The sequence below is a fragment of the Equus przewalskii genome, chromosome 14 (genome assembly GCF_037783145.1).
Source record: "Equus przewalskii isolate Varuska chromosome 14, EquPr2, whole genome shotgun sequence".
NCBI classification, from domain to species: Eukaryota; Metazoa; Chordata; class Mammalia; order Perissodactyla; family Equidae; genus Equus; species Equus przewalskii.
This window is the reverse complement of record NC_091844.1, coordinates 52,048,278-52,065,194: the sequence shown is the minus strand read 5'-3', so window position 1 is coordinate 52,065,194 and position 16,917 is coordinate 52,048,278. Positions and strand designations below refer to the sequence as shown.

Sequence of the window (16,917 nt, the reverse complement as noted above, 5' to 3'; positions counted from 1 at the left end):
TTCTTTTGCTCCATGTGATGTCAGCTGGGCTGCCGTCATCTGGGGGCTGGACAAGATGGGATGACCAAGATGTCTCACCCACACTTCTGGGACCTTGTGGCCATTATCTGGAAGCTGGGAGTCAGCGGGGTTGCTGGCACAGCTGGACCTCTCTCTCACTCCGTGGAGTCTCAGAGCCTCTCCCTCTCCATAAGGTGTCTCCAGAGTAGCCAGACACCTTACATAGCAGCTTAGGGCTCTCAAAAGTGCAAAAGTAGAAACTGCCAGGGCTTCTGAAGGCTTAGTCCTGAAACTGGCACAGCATCACTCTGCCCCATTCTGTTGGTAGAGTGAGTTATAGGCCAGCCCCGATTCAGTGTGGGAGGGAACTACACAAGGCTGTGAATATCAGGAGGCACGGTTCAGTGGGGCCATCTTTGGAGACTAGCTCCAGGAGCCAAGGAATGAATCTGGTCCCCTGGTGATAAGACATAGGGCAGGTAGATTTTGATGGAGAAGAGATTTAAAAGGTCATGTGTGCTGCAGCCTACCTGTGGGGGCATCCAGCAGATGTCACTGGATGGAAGGGACCATTCAGGCAGAAAGGACTTTGCAATGACAATCAGAGCTGCTACTTCTTGTAACTGGGGACATTCAAGCAAAGGCACAAATGGGGATATTGTCAAGAGAACTGAAGCTTTGAGCAGAAGTGCGGCCCCAACACTTTCAAAGTCTCTTCTGAACCTGAGATTCGATCACTGCCCTGGGCAGATTCTGCCCATGTCTTGATATCTCCTTTAATATCTCTCACCTGTCACCGCCATGGGGTGTGTTCTTGTACAACCTGAATAACAGAGGCAGTGGTACCAAGCCTGTAAGGTTGGGCTGTTGTTGCTGCACGTGCTGCAAAAGCAGACACTTCATTGGCCCACTTCCACCCTCGTTACACACTGAGCCTGCAAAGCGCAGAATTACAACAGCCCCTCCCCCACCACCAACTTCTCACCAGCCCCTCTGCTCTGCCACCTGAAGGCCTCAGGCCATCTGGCTCCTACAGTACACAGGCTGGAGAGCACTCCATGGCCTGTTCAGTGTCTTGTCTGTGCTGCTGAGAAAGTCTTGTTTGGTTCTATGAGGAAGGGGCTACCAGACATTCTAAATCCCTTTCTAAGCCAGGTGCTAGAAGCCTGAGAAAACCAAAATCTTTCATTTATTTTTCACTCCAGAAACCTTTTAGCCCTTGGGTTTTCAGTCCCAGTTCAACCACTGATCCTCATGTCAGTCTGACCATGTGACCTGAACCAAGTCACTTCATGGCTCTATTCCTCAGAGTCTTTCTTGTCAAATTGATGGTATTGGAGCAGACAAAGTCTAGGACCTTCCAGCTCTCAAGTGTCATGGTTCACAGCAGAATTCTGCTTTATTTATCTGAGTAGAACTTTAGGTCTCTTGGTCATGTATCGAGGACTTGGGATCAAACTCAATGAATCAGCAGATCCTCATTGAAGGTGCCGGCCTGGGTAGACTCAGGATCTGGAAGCAAAGGGTTAGGGTGAGCACCTCGAGGAAGATAAGGCCAGGAGGCAGATTGTGGAAGGCTTTGAAGGCCAGGTGGAGGGCCTCGAACTTTATCCTATAGACAGAGGGCAGCTATTGAAAGTTTTTGAGCAGGGGTGTGGGGAAATCTGATTGTAGCTGTTTAGAAAGATAATCAAATGGCAGAATGAGGAGAATCCAGAGGTTAACAAGTTAGGAGGCCACAATAATAACACACGCCCCAGCCACAAATGAATCCCTCCAGCCTACTGATCCCCAACACCTGAGCTAGTCCTGGTGGTGGGTTCAGGCCCTGGGATACAAGAATATCTCATGATATGCATACCCCACCTATGAAAATTGAAATTGTAAGAAATGTAATTAAGTATGGGAGAGATGGTTTTCTAATGGTGATGGAGGAATATTTGCTCTTAAAAAAAAGATTGACCATTTGGTCTATTACTTACTGGGCTTTCCTAGGGATGTTTAATATAGATTCAAAGGTGATACGATTTGATACATAGGTCTTTGGGGATATGTGAGTCAAATAAATCACCACCTTCTGGAGGTTTAGGTGCAGGGGCTGGTGGCCATCCCTGGAGGGAGGGGAGTGACTATTTGAAACAAGGCTCTGGATTGTTCTGTGATGCTGGGCAAGGGGCAAGAGCAAACCTTGGAAGGTCCAGGAGGGAGCTGGTGGTGGTGTAGGCATTCGGGTGTAGAATTTAGACATGGACAAGGGGCACTCGGCTAGCACTTACTGCATTCATCACTTTGTTCTCAAAAAGTGAGAAAAGTGCTGAATGGGCAGGCTTTTTAGAGACTATAAGGAAGGAAGCTGTGTTGTTTGTCTTGGTGATTTATTTAATTCTTTGTGATTATTTAATAATTTATTTAATTCTTAGTGATTTACTTAATATCCTGTCTGAGAAAAGATATGATCCGTGTTGAGTTAATCCTCACAGTGAACTTGCTCACCAAACCCTAGGAGATTTGGACCAGAGGTCTCTCTTGACCCTTGACATATGTCACTTTAGGGAGAATGCTGACAGTACAGTATTCTGAATGCAAGGTTGAAAATAGGGCACTGGAGGGTTCAAATTCCTGAGGGACAGGAATGAAGAAAAGACAGGGGGGTCTGAGAGACATTTCCAACCTGAGAGCTTTATCCCTTGGAGTAATTGTGTCCTCACCCAGACTGTCCCTTAGAATTCCTTCTAGGGACCGTGGGCCTGCCCCAGGAGAAGTTTGCTGAGATTATGGCTAACAGTCACTCAAGGCTTCATCGCTCTGAAGTGAGCACTGACCCTGTGCTAGGCGCAGTGGGAAATAAAAGGATGGAACAGCCCATACCCTCAGGGAGCTTATAGTCTAGTTGGGAAGACAAGCTGGAGATGAGAAAGCATTAGTCCATAGGCTCAGATGGTGCTCAGCATTCATGGCAGGCTCTGAGAGCAGATCCTTGAGAAATATGAACAACACGTTGCCAAGATAAACTGCAGTGGGGCCCCTCTTCTGAATATAAACATAAAACTAAGTTCAACTGGTTCCCTCCACCCTTCCCCATCCAGGCTCTGGTTTTGGGAAGAAAAGCAAAGACATGTCCACAGAACGGGACTTCTTCATGAGGATGAAGTGCACGGTCACCAACAGAGGCCGAACTGTCAACCTCAAGTCAGCCACCTGGAAGGTAGGACGACGTCAGGCCTGGGTTGGAGTCCCAGGTGTGCCCCCCATGCTCTCAGCCCCACGTCTGACCCTCCATGGCTGGTCTCCAGGTCTTGCACTGCACTGGCCAGGTGAAAGTCTACAACAACTGCCCCCCTCATAATAGTCTCTGTGGCTACAAGGAGCCCCTGCTCTCCTGCCTCATCATCATGTGTGAACCCATCCAGCACCCGTCCCACATGGACATCCCCCTGGATAGCAAGACCTTCCTGAGCCGCCACAGCATGGACATGAAGTTCACCTACTGTGACGACAGGTGGGGGCCAGGAAGTGTGTGCGCCATGGGCAGGGCTCTGTGTGTGTGTATGTGGTTGTACCTGTGGCAAAGGCATGACTCTGGGGCATAAATGTTGTATTACTGGGTGCGAGTTTGTGGGCCTCTGTCACTGTTTCATCCCATCAGTGCAGCTAAGGGGTTCCCCATACCATATTTGGTGGTCCCCCATTGACACAGTGCCAGGGTTGCTCTGCAGAACTGTTCTGGTGTTTGACTCTGTTGTCATTGCTCTGTTGTCGTTGTTGATCATTGTGGTGTGTACATATTCCTCCACATATGTATCAGGCTCCTGAGGAAATTTCCAGGCCAGTCTGCTTCCCCAAGGGACGAAGGTCTAGAGATTTCCATCAGTGCTCCCAACTCAGAGGCCATCTGGGAGCTTTGGGTTCTGCCCTGGAAACTGTCCTGTGGCTGCATGGCTTTCACTTGTTCTCTGCTGTTAATGAGCTCTTCCCTCAGCCTTTGCTCCTCCTATGTCATCTCCATTCTGGCCGCTGTCCAGCCTAGTTTTGAAGGCTTTTTGATGAAGAGAGCTAAGCCAGACTGTAGCCCCCAAAGCCAGGCCCAACTAGAAATCTCTTATGGGAGAGTGTAGGGGTTAAGAGCTTCTGTTCTGGGGTGAGACGGCCTAGGCTCAAATCCAAGATGAAGTGTTCAGTGTTAGCTGTTATTCTTACCCTAAATTGTTTCCTTATTAAAGTTGTGGAAAGAGCATCTAAGACCACACATGCAAGTCTGCGTCAGCTCTAGGTCTTGGCTCAAGGTGGCGTGAAACGCGTGGGGAAGAGCTTGGGTTGTCACAGGAGGGTTGGGAGAGGCATTAAGGCTGCACCACAGTTCCTGACTGCCCCACTGCTTCACCTCTGCCCTCCTGTCCGTGCCCTGGCATCAGGAATGTGGGAGAATCGGGAATGTGGGAGGATTGGAGGCGGAAGGAGAAAGATAGGGAAGAATGGATGCCATGAGCAATGGCCACCATCAGAGAGGGAAGGAAAAGCTAGGAAAGGGACTGGGCCCAGGTAGACCTGGCTGGAGGAAACGCCACTGCGGCTTGCTGACTAGTGTATCGCTGGATGTGGCGTCAGGGCAGGGATCTCCCAACCTGAGCTCATCTTTCTGCAGGATCCAGAGTCGCCATTTTTGTGCCAGAGTCACAGTTCTCATGGCAACTCTGCACCATTCCAATCACTCTCCTCTCACCTTCTAGGGTTTCCCAAGAAACCCTCAGATCTTGGCTTCCCCTTCTCTAATATGGAGATGATCGTAGTTTCTCAACTTGTTTTACAGGATCGTTGTAAAATGGATGATCACTATGACAGCACTTTGAAAAGTACAAACACCATAACTGCTGTGGGGCTTTTTCTTACTGCTTGTATCTTACTCCCCATCCTTGCCCTCTTCCAAAGCAAGTCTCCCTGATAAACTCAAAGGGCCACTTCTGGAGGCATGTAGCAGCTGGGGACCTGAAAAAAGGAGAGACCTCTAACAAGAAACTGCCTTGCCTTCCCACCAGCAGAAAGCCATCAGACCCCAGGAAGAGAGCTCCTGTGCAGCCTTCCCCAGTCCCTCCCACCTCTGTCTCATCCGCTGGACATCCCAGGGTAACCTGGCTGTCTTCATGGGTTGGGTCCTACTTTCCAGGCTAGGCTGAGTTTCTTTCCCCTGATTCTAGACTGACCTGGTATTGGCTGGTGCCCCTTGTTAGAACTGGCCACCACTCCAGGCACAATGTAAGAACTTTTGTGAAATATCCTTGAGTCATTCCTGTCCCCAGCTTCTGACCACCATAGTGCCAGGGCTCTAGGGTCAGGGCTCTTTGGGGGTCATGGGTAGTTACATAAGTAGAAAGAAATGCTCTAACGTCATAGGGAGAAAATGTCATGTATGAAGACTTTTGTCCTGGAACTGACACAGTCGGTATTTATCATAGTTGTTAGGATTGTTACTGTAATGATGATGATGATTAGAGAGGAAGATATCCAAAGGCAGGCATCAGAGAAGTCCATGTTGTGTGTGAGGTTGTTTGCCAGATGCAGTCTTTGTATTCACATGAACATTCTGGGCAGAAGACGCAGTTTTGTTCTGTGTACCCCCTTCCATAATCTTCTAAGATGACAGGGGAAATTCTGCTGCCTAGCCCGCATGTCTCTGGCTCCGGGGTGAGGTGGTGCTCTGAACTCCTTAGCCAGACAGCCTGGGAGCGGCTGTAGGGCTGTGGATGACGAAAGCTGCCTGTAGCCCCGGTGGGTGAAGCACATCTCTGATGTCACCGCACCAGCACTGGGAAAACCCTACTGTCCTAGAAAATAACTTGTCATCCCTGGATAATAAAAAAGAGGGTTTTTTGGGTTTTTTTTAAGCTTAAGACTTTGATCCCTGTTAAAGAAAAAAAAAATCCTCTGTAAGGAGTAATTCGAAGTTATCCATCGTTATCTTGTTTTGAATGAGTTTCAGATCCTTTCCTGAAAAAAAGAAGAGGGGAAAAAACACGATGAATGGGGCTAACAGTGGTTGAAGAGGAGGTGGACACACCGAGGGGAGGAGCCCCTGTGCTGGCTGCTTAGCTTGGTTCAGGGCTGGGAGGCAGAGTCGAAACTCGCTTGAAGGAACCGGTGATTTAGGGCTTTGTGACTCAGAGTACAGAGGGTGATACTACTTATAGGATCTGCTGGATGCATTGCACTTTCAGCAAAATCTTGCCGTTCCAGAAATGCAATTACATGGCCCAAACCCTGAATTCAGTGGTGCTGGAGAGATGAAAGCAGAGGCATTTAAAGACACAGAATGCTGTGCCACACAGAAGTTGTGTTTAACCGATTAGCAGATTAGTTGACAAGGGCACAGACGTGGCTTAGACAGTTTATAAAGTGACTATTTTAAGTCCTTAATCCCTAAACGTTATTTCTCAATTGCTTTGATGAGGACTGGGATTTTTCAGTTTTGGTAGCTTGTTTTGTTTTCACTCTTTGTATTGGGATGGAGAAAAGCATTCTCTCTCTCAACCATATTTTTTCCTTAATACCCTTCTGAGATCCATGCTTCAAAAACCAACACTTACATGTGATAGCTAATGGGAGGAGGAGGGCTTTCCCTTTTAATCAGGGAATTCACTAGATTTAATGACATCGAACACACATGAGGGGCTATGATTTCCTGCAAAGGGGATTATTTTCCCATAAGGAAAATTAGAAAAAATATGATGAAAACAAGGTAATTAGAATCCATAAAATCACTTCTGAGGCTGTTTGGTATTTTTTCTTAGATATGTTGAAACCATAGGCATAATCAAACAAAAAAAGAAAAGGGTCATGAAGACAAAAAGAAAGAAAGGGGGAAGAGAAATAAAACAGGAAGAAGAGAGAAAAGGGAACTCTAATCCTGTGTTTAACTCTCAGGTTTCCGAAATCAACTGAACCTGAAACAACCTATTCTGAACATCTGAAATTGAATAAAGGAATGCAGATGGTTCAAAATGCATTTGTCTTGCTCTTCTTAATAAAGGGTCAGAGGACATATTAAGTCTTGTATTAATTATCTGAAACATAGTAAGTATTTTAAAAGTGAATTCTATAATAGTTTATATGCCAATCACATTTGTGCATATATGGTCAACTGCTCTAGACAAGGGGAAAAAGTTGAGTAGCAAGGTTAAAGAAGAAGAATGTCCTCATTATCAGTGTAATTGACAATCTCATCTCCATTTATGACACACACAGATGTGTTGTACTCTGTTTTTAAAATACTGAGCAACTAATTAATGAACTGTTTATTGAGCATCTGCTATGTCTCTAACCCTGGGACAGAGACTATTACATCAAAGAAGTAAAAGAGAAATTCCTGATCTCCAAGAGTTTAACGTTTGCGACATGAACAGCTTAATGAAACCACAGTGAATGGTACAAAATGGAGCATTCCATTCACCCAAAAGGAAGACAAAAGTTGTTCCCAAGTAGTTGAACTTTAAAGTGGGGTGGTTCTTAAATTCATGTGGAGGTGCCATCTAGTGGTAAAAGACAATAACTGTGAAAGAGTTTGTAATTCACATAATCCCACTGTGACTTTGTCAGTTTTATGAGTCATTTTGTATCTTAGAAATTAATTATAAAAGCAAATTAAATGAATTGGAGCAGTATCACTGGGAAGGGTTATCAAAATTCCAGTAAAAATTTCAAATTAACAGAGAGAATCATGTAATCTTTCCAGATAGAGAACTTGAGGGCAACCCTGTTTAGTCATTAGATTAAGGCAACATAAGGGTTAATAATATCAGGCATTGCAGTTTGCTAAGTTGTCTGCATTTCAACTTCTGTGAATGAAATTTGTTAGGAATTCTTTTTGTACAGATAAGGTGGGATAAAAGTGAGAGGACAGTTGAAGATCAGAGAGAGATTGTCAGTAAAGAAAATAGGAGGGGCCGGCCCCGTGGCCGAGTGGTTAAGTTCACGTGCTCCGCTTGGCAGCCCAGGGTTTCACCAGTTCGGATCCTGGGCATGAACATAGCATTGCATGTCAAGCCATACTCAGGTGGTGTCCCACATAGCAGAGCCAGCAGGACCTACAACTAGAATATACAACTATGTACTGGCGGGGTGGGGGGTCGGGGGGAGACCTTTGGGGAGAAGAACAAGAAGGAAAAAAAGGAAAATAAGAAAAAGCCATAAATTGTAAAACACCCACATCAAAACACCTGGAAGACAATAGTATTGAAGTCTTAAGAAAATAGGCTGACTTCATACAAATTAATAGTAAAAGATTATGTACTTTCATTGCATATTGAGATACATTTAATTTTATTTTTCTTTTTTTGAGGATGAGTGGCATTTTTAAATTCAAGGTGATCTTTCAGATTAATATATTACATGTAGTTTTTTAGTTTCACATATATAGTCAATTCTAAATATTTTTGTAGACATACACATTAGCCTTTCTCTATACATTTTATGTAAGAGGGTATGGTGTGTTTCTTTAAATCCCTGAGTTAAAAGAAACTTTTAAGTGCTCTCCTTGTACATCTGTGTGTCCTCCAAATGACAATGTTCTGAAGTCAGCCCTAACAGAGTTTGAGTATATATATATGTATATATGTGAAATGTGTTATCCTGTCTAATTCAGTCTGCTTAAATCACCCTCTGGAACAGGCAGCTCTGCAAATTCCCTTTGGAATTTATTTCAAGCTTCAGTAGACGTCACAATTCAAAAATTCCTCCTTCTACAACTCACGGCATATTTCCTCTTATTGCTCGTATGTTTCAAGGTGATGCAAGGCAGCAGTGGCATTTGGTGTCTCTCAGAGCACGGATGGGCCCAGATGAGCCAGGGCTACCCTCCTACGCATAAATTCACCCCACCTGTAACACATCACACTGACGGGATGGAAACTGATGTTCCATCAACTACAGAGCTGGTTCTATAGATTTTACATAACTGTGTAATATTGGAGGAAAATACAAGGCTTAAGTCCTGTTATTTAAAGCAAACAAAATCTGGATAAAAAATACATTAAAACAAAGCATTGAAATCGGAGCTAGTGAATAGTCTGGGTATTATTAAGAAACTGCAGTTTCAAAGCTTATAAGCACAAATAGAAACCAAAATTAGGTGAGTCAAGTGTTGCCTGGGAGAGGCCATTCCAGAAGGGTAGAAGGAAAGCAAGCAGATTTTCATAGAAGTATGGTTTATTAACAAATGCATTCTTTGGAAAACAAATAGGTGGTTACGAAATACTTAAAACTTTTATCCTCTTAAATAGTTTAAATACTCTCTAACCATCTTGTTTACATGATTAGTTTACCTAGCAAATCCTTTACTTATTTGGGGAACGGGGTAAAAACAGTCAGACCTTGTTTGACTCCAGGCGTTGGTGTCTGAAGGCGGGGAGCCCTCCGCCATGTCCCACACGGCTGGCACGTGGCGTGCCACTGGGAGGATGAGTGAGCCATCTCAGGCCTTCAACTGGATTCCTTCTGCCTCTTGAGATGATGGCACTGACACTGTAGCCAAGAAAATTTTTTTCCTAGCATTCAGCCACGGGTAGTCCATGTTGAAAAGAGCCTCTGACCATTTGTAAAGGTAAAGAGCAGTGAACAACTGTCACTTTGTGAAGGCGTATCTAACTCTGAAATCCAAAGCCCGGAGGTCTGACCCACGTATTTACTTGGGTAACACTAACTTCAGAATTTAACCACCTTTTTCCTCTATATTTTCTATTTTCTTTTTTTCGTTCCTTCTTCCGCTGCCTCCGGTGGCCGCCTCTCCATGTCTACGTCTCTCTCCTCACTTCATCCTCAATCTGTTTCTTTTTCCACTTTATTATTAAAGAGTGACCTCTATTCTTTCGTTTCTGAAATCCGGTGAATTAAGCCCTTTTGCCTGGCCTCTTCTCTAAAAACAGAACAGCCTTACTGAGTTAACTTTGTAAATTTATGGGTGACCTCAAACTGATTTTTTTCCAGTGAGTCAGGGGCCCTTAATTAGAAAAAAATAGTTCCCCTGCCCCTAATGGAGAGAGCAGATGAAGTTGTGTTATCACAACCAAGCTCTGGAGGCTTCTCTGAGACAGAAGGAAATTAGCGGGGAAGGCCCGTCTGTGCTGTTGTGGCTGACCCTATAAACAAGCTCGGTTCATTAACCTCCCCACTGGCGTCGACGTGCCTGCCCTTGGAGGCTGATGACCATTAGCTTTAAGTTGGGGCTTCCTGGCTTTGTGAAGTTTGACCACTCAAATGTTCTTCAATTGTGTTTGGGGTATGTGTATTCCCAGTTTTTATAGTAGTGTGTTTAAAAGGAATGAAGAAAGAGATATTCAATATTTATTTTAGTTGACAAGATAAATGAAGGCTGCCACTAGGAAGATAGCTGGCAATTCTGAAATCCAGGTTTGTTTGTCTACTTCCAAAACATGCCCATTGTGTGCCTTTGAATGGATGGTACATTAATGAGATAAAAAAAAATTTTATTATGAGACTGATTATAATAAATATTTACTTTGAACATTTTAATTTAAAGATTCTAATCTTCAAGAAAAATTTAGTTTCTTCAGGGCATAGAATCAAATTTTTCCCAGAATCCCCATAGCCTTCTTTTTGAGGGTCTCTAGAAAATTCTAGAACTGTCCAGGAACAGAAGCAGTTTATCTGGCAAATCAGTGAGGCTGTAAGTGGCTGGCCCCTTGTCAGCAGGGTCCACTGGTACAGTTCTGATTCCCAGGCTAAGCCTGAAAGGCACTGGACCCTGCAGAAAAACTGTTTGGTTGCAGAAAAGGAAGGGTCAGTGTTGCTCTCCTGTCCCCTTGTTCTCCCCTAGTCTCCACCTTCGCTAAGGTGCCATTGGGTGCCAGCCCTGGGGTTAGGTTGCCTCTGATGACTTCAGAGACCTCTCTGCTCAGGGCCAAGTGAGGGGACAGATGCTCCCAGTCTGAGACCAGTAGGCTGGTTCAAGTGAGTTGCTGGACTCTCACTACAGAAATCTCCTCTGGGCTGAATCAGCTGAGATCCACACTTCTCAGCCCTGTTTGGCTGTGCCTTGTTTGGCAAAGACTTTAACCCCCAAGTCTCACCTTGTCAGAGAACTTGCCTCTTCTCTGCCTGTGTCAACACCAGACACACTTTAAATACTGATGGGTTAAATATCATGAGGGGTTCGGCTGAGGGCGGTGTGTCTGTGCACCACGTGCATTAAGACAGGTAATCATGTTCTAGGAGGAAAAGTGGATCATTAGCACACCGATTCCTTAGCAGTGCTGGGATAGACAGGGCTCTGGTTGTACCTTCGATCCAAAGAGAAAATCAATCCACTGGTCAGCAGCTCAGGTATGTATTGAGCATCCATTGTAGGGGAAGCCCAAGGAGAAAGTGGTCCCAGAGTTCGGGGATCGACAGTCTAGGAGGTGGAGAGATGAATCCATAATTCTCTGTGGCGCTGTTCATCTGTTAAGACTTCATGAGGAAGAGGAATTAGGGAGGGCTCCATGGAAAAGGTGAGGCCTGGAGCTGGCCCTGGGATAGTCAGGGCTGGGAGAAGAGAGGAGAAGAGAAGGCAGCACGGTTCTGCAGCAAGAAGGAGTTTGCCACGGTGGGAAGTGCCAGGAGAGGGGTCCGCCAGGGCAGAGGGCCCACGACGTGCAGCAGATCAGTTAAAAGTCACACCGCTCAGAAGATGGAGACTGATGCTGGGGCTCTTGGAAGTTGGACAGAGCTTATCTCTCTTGATGTGGCTGGTAACAGAGAAAGCTGTAGATGCTCAACTGGGAGAGTGACAGGATGGAAATAATATTTTAGGATGATTTAGTCTGACACGTGTTTGCAAAATCTGTTTGAGGAGGAGAGAGTGGAGAGAGGAAGCCAAGGAGCCACTATTTCTGCTTCCTTCTCTGTCTTATCGATCTCCCACATGGATAAAGGACAGGGTATTCCCAAAAGTCATGCATTCTGAAAGAGAGCTTGTGAGGATGAGAATATAGCATCATTTCTAACTTGTCATAGGCCAAGTTAACAAGACAGTGAGTCCATTAGAAAGACTGTGAGATAACAGAGATTACGAGAGATAACATTTAGTATGACGCGGGAAAGCAGCTCGTCTGTGGTTCTTGGGCAGGGCTTGTTTATTTTAATGATTCCAGTACAGAGCGAAGGGTCCTAAGAATGTTAAGTGATTCTTCATGGTTCTCCACATTTGCCTTCTCTCTGCCCACTTCCCTTCAAAGCCGGACACCTTACAGGATGAAGAAAGGGACATTTGGGACAGTCAAGCCCTATCATTTCAGAGCTGCCCATTTATCAGAGAATGTAATGATGAGGCACATTTCCATGACTGTGATTTTATATTTCTTCCTCTCAGCACCTCCCGCCCTCCCTCCTTTCCTTGAAATAGGGAAGGACAAGTAGAAGGACCCTTGAAAGGGAAACCTGATGTCCCAGAGGTGTCTGAGGTCACCAGGCAGGACCTGGGGAGAAGCACCCAGAGGAAGGTTTAAGCACAGATGGGGTTCTCCCTGCCCTGGGTTCCTCCTCATTCTGTGGTTAACATATACACAAAGGCTGACGCCATGCTTTTTCCCCACTTAGGGCCAGTAATTTTCACTTTTCATTTATGTCATCCTCTGCTAGAATAAGTTTGATCTAGTAATCTGGAGCCCCAGTTTTCATTCTTGCTCTGTTCCTGGACACTTGTGTGGACATCAAGCTACATCAGGAGGGACTACCCTCCCTGAATCTCTGCTGCCTCGTCTGTAAAAACTGGGGGGTGGGGGTGTGAGAGCCCCTTCTTGGTTCTTGGAGACTAGGCATATGTGTATACTGGGGGTGGGAGTTAAGGAGTCCCCTGAATAGGTGCTTTTCTTCCTCCCCAAACGTGACTTTAGGAAGGGCAGGAGAGTGGAGGTTGGGTGGACCCACAGCTGCAGATTGTCCACCATCTTTTTTTCTAGGATGAATGGTGCAACCAGGAAGTCTGGAGTGTGTTCATCTGAGTGTGTGCATTTGATTTACCTTCTGGATTCAGCTCCTTGAGCCCCTGCCCACATTAATCTGGTCTCCCTTCCCCACATGCTCTTTTTTAAAATTCAGAATCACAGAACTGGTTGGTTACCACCCTGAGGAGCTGCTTGGCCGCTCAGCCTATGAGTTCTACCATGCACTGGACTCAGAGAATATGACCAAAAGTCACCAGAACCGTAAGTTCCTGGAGTGCCCCGTGTGGCTTCGTTGTGTCCGTGGTATCTGGCCTTAAATCGCGTGTGACTGGTGAGACAGAAGATTGGGTCACTTCCTTCACAGAGGCATCATTCATATGGCGGGCAAGACTCATGCCTTCATGATATTTAGAGAACCAAGGCTGCTACGAGCCTATATGCCACCTTCATGCAAATTAGGAAAAGGGCCCCTTCCTCCGGGTGGATACACCCATGCCCAGGTGTACAAGTTAGAGAGAGGAAGGTGGGCTGAATGTCACTCCCCACATACCACCTCCACTCAGCACCTCTGTGCAGTCAACAGTCTGCACAACCCTGTGGATCAGCCCTCTAGAGAGTAATATGAGACAACATGAAACCAACTTGGATTATGTACAGTTCCATGTCTTTAGAGAAGAGGAGGGTTGGGAAAGTTCAGGAAAGGAGAGGAAGGATGAGGAGGGGATTGGGCTAAACAGCAGGGAAGGGAGTAGGACGCCCTTCTGTTAATAGATGCATTGAGGTAGGTCATGGCTCTCCAAAAGCTGGCTTGCTGGATCAAGAGAACTCAGTTGGAGGAGGCTACCCAGGCAATCCAGTGAAGGCATATGGAAACTGTGCTTTGCAGCTTAGAAGAGACCCTGACTTATGAAAGGATCCTAGAACAGGACTGTCCAATAGAATTTTCTGCAACGGAAATGTTCTACATCTGTATGGTCCGCATATGACCTATGCACTACTTGAAACGTCTAGTGCAACCAAGGAACTGAAATTTTTTAAATTAAATTTAAATAGCCACACTTGACTAGTGGCTACCATCTTGGCCAGGGCAGTTCTAGTGCATTCCCTTGGCTAAGTTCCCAATTCAGGCTTACCATTTGCAGGTGATCCCAGACAATTTCCTTGAATCTATACAGCCCATCAACATGCAAGGACTCTGAGTCTAAAACCCTAAACTCGGCCCACTGGGGGACATAGCAATGGATAGGATTGCTCCCTACACTAAGAAATCTCATTGCTGAGGGAAGAGGAGGGTTGTGGGCTCCATGGAAGCAAGGTGACTCATAACTTTAGCCTCAGGATCTATCATAGTGTTTGGTACAGTACAGGTACTAAATGAATGATAAACCCAATGGAAAAAAAAACATCTTTGGGAAGGAATGCTTCAAAATAAGTGTCCATAGTGGGACAGATGGAGGTGCTGAGAGGATTATAGAAGGATTGAAAATGGGTAAGGTAAGTCTGAGAAGATTCCCAGTGGCCCTGCTGGTCTTAGGCTCCCAGGATTAGCTGTGGCTTGCAGTGGCAGTGAGGAAAATAGAAGTGCAGCTATTTGTCCATTGTTCTAAATCCATCCATCTATCCCAAAGTTAGGACAGGTAAGTGCAGAGCAGCTAACAGGTTAGCAGCCCCATAAACTATATGTGAGCACAGTGACTATTCTCTTAAGGAGTGAGATCTTCTCTAATTGGTTTCTCTGCTTCTTCCTCATGGCTTTTGGGTTTGAGCTGACTGTGCAGCAGGGCCCTTTATGGTATCTCAGAGAAGTTTCGAACTATGCTGTCTGGCAAAAGTAAATAATAATAATACAAACGACCTAGACTCAGGCCCATTCAGGGACCTAGGGATGGTGGAAGGAGGTGGAGGTACTCTTGTGTGCCCAGCCCACAAGGATGAGTGTGACCCAGCCCTCACCTGCCCCAGCTTTGAAATTGTATGATGTGGTTCCAGTCTCCACTTTGGGATTCCCCATGCTTTTCTGGTCCATGACTGTTCTGCTCCTAAAGTCATCCTGCCACTGGGACTCAGGGACCTGGACCAGCTGACCCACTGATTCCCCAGGGCCCGGCTTTCTGGATCTTCTCTCTTTTAGATGTAAAATCAGGGGAAAGTCCAGCCTTCCTTCTTAGCCAAAGGTGAAGTCAAAGCAAGGGGCTATTTGCCGTAGTAGAAGTTTCTGGGAATTCTTGGAAGACAATGCTGTACTTTATCTCCTGGGGTGGGAAAATAGAGGAAACTACTGTCAAAGGGAACAGACATGGTGAACTTCTCTCTAGACATATAAAAGGAATTTTTTTCCGTCTTCTTAGAAAATCTTTGATCCTTAAAAAAGAGCTAGGATAAAAAATTTGTCATATCGGCTTTCTGCTGACTCCAGGGAAAATATGGTGCTTTTTATTGAACCTGTGTATTTAAGCATTAGGTACACTTAAAAGTAATTCACAGCCCATCTAGAAATCACAGGCTCTCTTCTTCCCCTGATGGGGCCAAGTCAGGTCTCTGAGCTGTGAGGCCGCTACCCAGCCAGCAAGCCCGAATCCAGCAAATAGAAATCTGCATGGGTTGGAAATTGGGTTAATGCCAGCTCAAACAAAAGCATCTATTTCTGTCTTCCTCTCTCTCTCTTTTATTGGGTTTGTGCAAATAAAGTTGCACCGCAGACTCACACTGAAGCTGCGCAATAATTGGAGGCCAGGTTTGAGGCCGGTCCGGGTTTACACATCAGCGTCCCGAATTTCCGCACGTATGTGTGTCTTAGCCTGTGAAGGTTTACAGTTGAGGTTACTGGGGAAGCTCAGTCCTCAAACCAGATTTAGATAATTGAAAGCCATCATTTCCAAATGGCTTCGTAATTTATACATTGTTACTCTCAGAGGGGAGGGGCTGGGGAGGGGGTTGGTTTCTCTTTGTTGTGTGAGGACATTATGTGCTCTTAGGAAAACAAGATTAAAGGCCATAAAAAGCCTATCTACCAAGGAGCAGGCCCCTCACCAAGGCTGCCATTAATGAGCAGATGATTAGAAAGCAGGGTAATTATATTCTCCTGACAGAGCAGGCCCTCGCCTGCAATTGCTAGAAATGCAGTTAAAACCTTTGCTCACTGCACTGTTTAATCAAAAAGAGTAAGAGCCCTGAATTTCATCTGCGTTAAGAACTGTCTAAATAAGTTAACCCCAGGCACTTGAAATTGTGCAAGAATCATTTCGCTGCAGCAAGGGCGCCTCAATGGGGCAGATATAGGAAGGTGAGGGAGGTCAGAAGTTACTTCTTTGGCCAAGTAACTCCATTACTCCATTTGGTGAATGGAGACGTGGGCGGTGAACCTGCCAGGAATCCATGATGGTTTAAGGACAGTGGCAGCAACAAATTTAGTCTTCCCAGTGAATTGTCACTGGGAGAATGTAGTAGGAGAGCCCTATACTGGGAGCCACAAGACTGTCGTCTAGCCCAGACTGTGTGCTATTGTCCTGTGTTACGCTGAGCACCTCACAATCTCTCTGGCCTTAGTTGCCTCATGTTACAAGAAGATGATATATATCCTACAGCACAGGATTTTATTAAAAAGATCAGACAGAGTGATGTACCCACTTTGGGAAATAACTGGGCAGTTTCTTATAAAGGAAAGGTACACTTAGCATCTGACCCAGCCATTGCACTCCTAGCTATACCCAAAATATATATCCATGCAATGATTTGTTCCCAAATGTTTATAGCAACTTTATTCATAATAACCAAAAACTGAAAACAACTCAAACATCCATCGACAGGTCAATGGATGAACGGATTATGGTATAGCCATACAATGGAATAGTACTCAGCAATAAAAAGGAGCAAAGCACGAATACCTACCACAACATGAGGAATATGGAAAACATGCTGAGTGAATAGAAACCAGACACGAAAAAGTCCATACTCTTGTATGGTTCCACTTCTAGGAAAATGGAGAAAA

At 45.4% G+C, this 16,917-nt stretch overlaps 1 protein-coding gene across 4 annotated transcripts in view; it reads left to right on the top strand.

Annotated features, from left to right (window-relative positions):
- The window catches only part of EPAS1 (endothelial PAS domain protein 1), an 87,039-nt gene that overhangs the window by 56,583 nt on the left and 13,539 nt on the right, over positions 1 to 16,917 (top strand). For all 4 annotated transcript variants that reach the window (XR_011526106.1, XR_011526107.1, XM_070572755.1 and 1 more), the window contains exons 5-7: positions 3,087 to 3,205; positions 3,294 to 3,499; positions 13,084 to 13,190. Coding sequence is in view for 2 of the 4 variants with exons in the window: in XM_070572755.1 (XP_070428856.1) it covers positions 3,087 to 3,205; positions 3,294 to 3,499; positions 13,084 to 13,190 (432 nt within the window). In the remaining 2 variants the exon portion in view is untranslated. The remainder of the gene's footprint in view (positions 1 to 3,086; positions 3,206 to 3,293; positions 3,500 to 13,083; positions 13,191 to 16,917) is intronic.